This window comes from Mandrillus leucophaeus, unplaced genomic scaffold, assembly GCF_000951045.1.
Source record: "Mandrillus leucophaeus isolate KB7577 unplaced genomic scaffold, Mleu.le_1.0 Scaffold116, whole genome shotgun sequence".
Lineage (NCBI taxonomy): Eukaryota > Metazoa > Chordata > Mammalia > Primates > Cercopithecidae > Mandrillus > Mandrillus leucophaeus.
Window position 1 is genome coordinate 3,373,387 of NW_012099876.1, and position 7,335 is coordinate 3,380,721.

Sequence of the window (7,335 nt, forward strand, 5' to 3'; positions counted from 1 at the left end):
ACTCAAGGATCTTTAAGGTGATGGCAAAAAGATGAATGGGGGGACAAGGAAAGACAAGCTAAAGTTGGGAAAATTCTAAATTATGGAAATTATTTTGCATAGCCCGAATATAAAGAAGGTTGATGGACTAGAAAGGGGAAAATAAAATCGTGATTTTTAAATAAATATTGCAAGTGCATACCCTTATGCCCACAGATGAGACTGTTGAATAAAATCTCTCATTGCATTTACTATGAAAGATTGGTCTAGAATTAAGTCATGGGAATGTTTCGGCAGTGCTGCAAACTCACTGAATAACAGAAGAGGGAAGAAACTTGCTCAGTGCCAGCCATTGAGAAGTGCTAGATTTGATGCGAGACCTTGCATTTTTAGAGTAATGATTCTCTTAGAGGAACTCAGAATTATATTATAATGAAGCATTCTGATTTGAGCTATAATAACCTGGAGTATACATGCTAAAGACGAAGCTCAGGACCTGTTCTTGTTTCAGCAGCAACGTGGATATTCCAAAAGGAAGACATAATCACTGAAATAAGCAGTAATAGTTGCTGGGCACTCGCCTAGCATATATTTCCTACTCACAATAGAATAAGAAGCAAAAATTGCCCTATGGTGCCAAGGATTGCTATTTTCTCCTTCACTGGCATGTTGAAAAGACAAAAATCTGGCTTTATAACCAAATGAAAGAATGAAAAATTCACTTCAAGGCTGAGGACCTATTTTCCAGTTTTCATCCCAAAGAATATTTTATTGAATAAGTGAAAAATAGCTTGAAGAAAAACAGGAACCAAAATGGAAACTGACAACAGCCCCTTAACAATGAAATAATTGTTAGGTTTGAAGTGCCTCTTTGTGTAGTGGTTGAATTGAGTAATCATGAAACAGATAATATTTTGTAAGGTGTGAATCTATTACTAGAAATACCAGTGTTGCCCAATGAGCCATGACATCTCCTATTTGATGAATATATTATCTTCAGCAGAAAGCTTTGTAGCAAAGACCCATGGGAATGGGAAAATATCTAATTTCTGGCATGCATTTTCAACTTTCCATTTTCAGGGGAAGTAATTGTCTCGAAATGAAAAAAGAAACAGAAATTAAAATTCAGACGCTGACATCAGATCACAAATCTAAGGTAAGACAATGCCCATTTTTGTAGCAGTGACTTGCAGAAGACACTTCGTAATTTTTTAGAAGGAGTACATATTATAAATCAGAAATAACAGTAGCCCAGAGCTGGTCTAGTAGCCTGCAGCTGATCTGAGATGTCAGGGGAGCCCAGGGTTCATATTTGCCTCAGCCTCACTGGCTTTAAGAGCCATTTCATGGAACATCTTCTTTTGTCTTGTCTGTTGAACTATACTAACAATATTTATGTTGCCTGCCTCAGAGGCATCAAGTAAAACAATAAATGAAGATACTAAAAGGAAACATTATATAAAATACAGAATATACTTCCCTATAGAAATAACATTAAACATAGGACAGAAAACCGCCCAAATTGGTAGTTGATACTTACTCCATCCTAACTTTACATGGAAATTTGGGATGAGAAAAAATTAAGAGGTGATATTCTAAAACAGAAGCCTAATTACTCACATTTTCTTAAAGACAGGAGAAAGTAGGAGCTTGAGAGACTTTAATCAAGTTTGTGGGCATTTGGAGAACTAATTGTTAAGTCCCAGTTAAGAACAAAAACAATTCTTCCAGGAATAATAGTTTTTAAATGAAAAGGAAAAAAAACCACAACAACAATTGTTAAAGAAAGCTCCCAAAAATAGCTGTGATCGAACCAGCCAGCCTCATTTATCTATATGCAGCTGTGTCATCTGGCCCAGTGGCCCTGCTGCATGCATGGAGCAGCCAAGCTGTTCAAGATGTTCTCTTTGGTGGCTGTATATTTTGTAGGGCATGAACTCTATAGAGGCAGTAAGCCACGTGTCTTTAAGAGTTATTCAGCACCTATCTCTTCTTAACTGGAATGTTTGGGAATTAGTAGTCGTGCAAACTGTCATGATTCTTAGATGCTTGGCATCAATAAGAGAAGCCTTGGCAACAGTATCAGTTTGCTTTTGCTGTATAATGAACTGTGTCAAAGAACAGCACATTAAAACAACTACCACAGTTTATTAGGTCACAATTCAGTGGGTCAGAAATTTGGGCCGTACTTCTGCTCATTTTGGCTGGAGACACTTGTGTATCTACAGTCAGTGGGGGGCGTATGGCCTTACTTATGTATCTGGTAGTTGGCTGGCTGTTGGTTGTTTTCCCACATGACCTATCAACCTCCAGCAGGCTAGCACAGGCTCAGTCACAGGGTAGCCACAGGGATCCAAGCATAGCAGAAGGGCAAGTACTTTCCAGCCTCTGCTTGCATCACATTTGCAACTATCTCATTGGCTAAAGCAAGTCACAGGTCACCCAGATTCAAGGAGCTGGAGAAATAGACTCCAGCTCTTGACAAGAGGCACTGCAAAACCCCATTGCAAAGAGCTTCGATATTGGGTGGGGAAGACTTTCTACCCTAGTGTCTATCAGGGTGACACAGTAAGTCATGATCCAGAAATAAAAGAACACACAGCTCTCTATTCAAACATGTGAAATCTTCTGAAAACCCGGAAAGTGAAGCTGGAAAAACATAAGGTGATAAAGATAATCCTAATGGAATTGGTAAAGGAGCCCAAGGCCTGCACAAACCAGAGTGGTGGCTGAGTGTGGTGGCTCACGCCTGTAATCCCAGCACTTTGGGAGGCCAAGGCGGGTGGATCACCTGAGATTAGGAGTTCAAGACCAGCCTAGCCAACATGGTGAAACCCTGTCTCTACTAAAAATACAAAAATTAGTTGGGCGTGGTGGCACACGCCTGTAATCCCAGCTACTTGGGAAGCTGAGGCAGAAGAATCGCTTGAACCCAGGAGGTGGAGGTTACGGTGAGCCGAGATCATGCCACTGCACTCCAGCCTGGGCAACAGAGGCAGACTCTGTCTAAACAAAACAAAACAAACAAATAAACAAAAAACAAAACAAAGTGTGTGAGGCAGTGAAATAAGGGTTCACAATTAACTATTCAGAGCCAAAGCAATTGACTTATTTTAATAAGCAATAACTTCCTGCTTCCCATTGATTAATACATATTATTTTTTGGTGATTATAGGTGTCTCATGATTCACCAAGTAAATTGGTGGGAGGAATCTGAAACATCTGAATAATGTTGTGCTTTTGAGTTCATACCTGACCTATGAGGATTACAATGGCACTGTCCCCTTTTTTCCAAACAGGTCAAAGAGATTGTAGCACAGCACACAAAGGAATGGTCAGAAATGATCAATACCCACAGTGCTGAGGAGCAAGAAATCCGAGACCTGCACCTCAGCCAGCAGTGTGAGCTGCTGAAAAAGCTACTCATCAGTGCCCACGAGCAGCAAACCCAGCAGCTGAAACTGTCCCATGACAGGTGGGGGAATTGCCATCTCCAGAGTAAACATCTAATCTTTAAAAACAAAAGCTGATTTTGTGTATATAAGAGAACCAAGGTAATAAGTGAAATCAATTTGACATACAACATGTAGCTCTTTTGTGTATCTCATCATATGGCTGATTATGAGCAAGATGAGCTATAAGAAATGGCCCCCACGGGCCAGGTGCAGTGGCTCACACCTGTAATCCCAGTGCTTTGGGAGGCCAAGGCAGGAGGATTACTTGAGCCCAGAAGTTCGAGACATCTCTATTTTAGAAAAAGAAAAAAGAAATGGTCCCTGCCATCACAGGGCTTACAGGTGTTGGCAGGATACTACACCCATGTGAAAAGTTAAATCAGATAACAAAGTAGCATATGACACATATTTTTAAATGTCATGGACACTAAGGGCATCCAGCTCAGAGGAGCTCTACCTTTTCAGTGTGGTCACGGAGACTTTTCAAAATGGTAGGGCTGGAACTGGCCTTTGGAGAATGATCTGGAGTCTCTTAGGAAGAAAAGACACACAGAGAGATAAAGATCAATCAGTTGATTTCCTAGAGTGACCAGGTTCTGATCATTTAATGGCTACCTGTGGAGAGAGCCTCCCTTTCCCTTCCTTACAGTGTTAGGACTTCTGTGAATTTTGGAAAGATAGACCTGATTAAGAAACAGCAAAGTATCAGTTTTGGCCTGTGCCCACTTCAGCAAAGTGAATATTGCATTTGAAATACTGCAAGCCATGAGCTGGACTTATCCCTGAGCAGAAGGAGGTTGGTGTTTGTTACATCTTTATCATAGCTCAGTTGCAGCTTGCTTGGTTCTCACTTAGTGCCTACCGTATGCCACAGTTAGGGTCTATTGAGACACAACAGGAGTAGAAAATAGAAGCATTATACAAATAAATCAAACAAAAAGTGTTTTTAATGCCAACTGCATAAATTATCTGGCTGCATGCCCAAATTCCCAGTGTTACTTTGGAGTGACAGATACTGCCACAAGAACAAAGTGTTTTTGCCATGGTTTCCAATTCTCATTTGAGGCAACTAAATGAGGTCTCACATGCTCCATTTTCTGTGGGATAATGTGCTGTACCCCCATGCATTTTAAAGCATTCTATTTACTCCTATAGGATTAGAAGTGGTCTTTTCTTTTTTCCTTAGAAATGCTCTTGATTCACTATGCAGAAAGGTGTGTTCATCATTCTGCCTTTGATGATTGCTACAATGCCAAATTTTAGTGCCTACCTTTATTCAAAGATACTTCACGGAATACAGCACGGCACTTGTCTAATCTTCTTTTACATTGTTGAATAAAGAAAAAAAACATTAGCTCACAACAGTAGGCATTATCTGAAAGGAAAAAACAAAATATACTAATTCTTGAATTGCTTAGGAAGTCATTTGAAGAGATCATGACCTAGTTACTAAAATACTTTTAAAAATAAATCCATGGGCTTCCTGCCAAGATGGCTGAATAGGAACAGCTCTGGTCTGCAGCTCCCAGTGTGATCGATGCAGAAGACGGGTGATTTCTGCATTTCCAACTGAGATACCTGGTTCACCTCACTGGGACTGGTTGGACAGTGGATGCAGCCCAAGGAGGGTTAGCCGAAGCAGGGTGGGACATCACCTCATCCGGGAAGCACAAGGGGTCAGGGCACTTCCCTATCCTAGCCAAGGGAAGCCATGACAGACCATACCTGGAAAAACAGGACACTTCCGCCCAAATACTGTGCTTTTTCCCAAGGTCTTAGCAATCGACAGACAAGGCAATTCTCTCCTGTGCCTGGCTTGGCAGGTCCCATGTCCACGTAGCCAGGCTCACTGCTAGCGCAGCAGTCTGAGATAGAACTGTGAGACAGCAACCTGGCCAGGGGAGGGGCGTCTGCCATTGCTGAGGCTTGAGTAGGTAAACAAAGTGGCCAGGAAGCTCGAACTGGGTGGAGCTCACCGCAGCTCTGCAATGCCTACTGCCTCTATAGACTCCACCTCTGGTCAGGGCATAGCTGAACAAAAGGCTACAGACAACTTCTGCAGACTTAAACATCCCTGTCTGACAGCTCTGAAGAGAGCAGTGGTTCTTCCAGCACGATGTTTGAGTTCTGAGAGCAGAGAGACTGCCTCCTCAAGTGGGTCCCTGACTCCTGTGTAGCCTAACTGGGAAACATCACCCAGTAGGGGCCAACAGACACCTCATATAGGTGGGTACCACTCTGGGACAAAACTTCCACAGGAAGGATCAGGCAGCAATATTTGCTCTTCTGCAGCCTCCACTGGTGATATCCAGGCAAACAGGGTCTAGAGTGGACCTCCAGCAAACTCCAACAGACCTGCAACTGAGGGACCTGACTAGTAGAAGGAAAACTAACAAACAGAAAGGAATAGCATCATCATCACCAAAGGGTCATCTACACCAAAAGCCCATCTGTAGGTCACCAACATCAAAGACCAAAGGTAAATAAAACCACAAAGATAGGGAGAAACCAGAGCAGAAAAGCTGAAAATTCTAAAAACCAGAACACCTCTTCTCCTCCAAAGGATCACAGCTCGTCACCAGCAATGGAACAAAGCTAGAAGGAGAATGACTTTGACGAGTTGACAGAAGTAGGCTTCAGAAGGGTCAGTAACAGCAAACTTCTCTGAGCTAAAGGAGCATGTTTGAACCCATTGCAAGGAAGCTAAAACCTTGAAAAAAGGTTAGACGAATGGCTAACTAGAATAAACAGTGTAGAGAAGACCTTAAATGACCTGATGGAGCTGAAAACCATGGCAGAAGAGCTTCGTGACACATACGCAAGCTTCAATAGCCTATTCAATCAAGTGGAAGAAAGGGTATCGGTGATTGAAGATCAACTTAATGAAATAAAATGAGAAGACAAGATTAGAGAAGAAAGAGTAAAAAGAAACGAACAAAGCCTCCAAGAAATATGGGACTATGTGAAAACACAAAATCGGTGTTGGATTGGTGTACCTGAAAGTGACGGGGAGAATGGAACCAAGTTGGAAAACACTCTTCAGGATGTCATCCAGGAGAACTTCCCCAACCTAGCAAGAGAGGCCAACATTCAAATTCAGGAAAGATGGAGACCACAAAGATACTTCTCAAGAAGAGAAACCCCAAGACACATAATTGTCAGATTCACCAAGGTTGAAATGAAGGAAAAAATGTTATGGGCAGCCAGAGAGAAAGGTCGGATTACCCATAAAGGGAAGCCCTGCAGACTAACAGTGGACCTCTCAGCAGAAACCCTACAAGCCAGAAGAGAGTGGGGGCCAATATTCAACATTCTTAAAGAAAAGAATTTTCAACCCAGAATTTCATATCCAGCCAAACTAAGCTTCATAAGTGAAGGAGAAATAAAATCATTTACAGGCAAGCAAATGCTGAGATATTTTGTCACCACCAGGACTGCCTTACAAGAGCTCCTGAATGAAGCATTAAACATGGAAAGAAACAACCTGTACCAGCCACTGCAAAACCATGCCAAATTGTAAAGACCATTGATGCTATGAAGAAACTGCATCAATTAATGGGCAAAATAACCAGCTAACATCATAATGACAGGATCAAATTTACATATAACAAAACCTTAAATGTAAGTGGGCTAAATGCCCCAATTAAAAGACACAGACTGGCAAATTGGATAAAGAGTCAAGACCCATCAGTGTACTGTATTCAGGAAACCCATCTCACATGCAGAGACACACATAGGCTCAAAATAAAGGGATGGAGGAATATCTACTGAGCAAATGGAAAGCCAGACAAACAAACGAACAAACAAACAAAAAGCAGTGGTTGCAATCCTAGTCTCTGATAAAACAGACTTTAAACCAACAAATATCAAAAGAGACAAAGAAGGCCATTACATAATGGTA

The 7,335-nt window shown here is 41.6% G+C and overlaps 1 protein-coding gene across 1 annotated transcript in view; it reads left to right on the top strand.

Annotated features, from left to right (window-relative positions):
* Positions 1 to 7,335, top strand: part of PLCB4 (phospholipase C, beta 4) — a 293,921-nt gene that overhangs the window by 271,490 nt on the left and 15,096 nt on the right. Inside the window, exons 33-34 of the mRNA XM_011998921.1 lie at positions 1,060 to 1,135; positions 3,279 to 3,454. Coding sequence (XP_011854311.1) covers positions 1,060 to 1,135; positions 3,279 to 3,454 — 252 coding nt within the window. The remainder of the gene's footprint in view (positions 1 to 1,059; positions 1,136 to 3,278; positions 3,455 to 7,335) is intronic.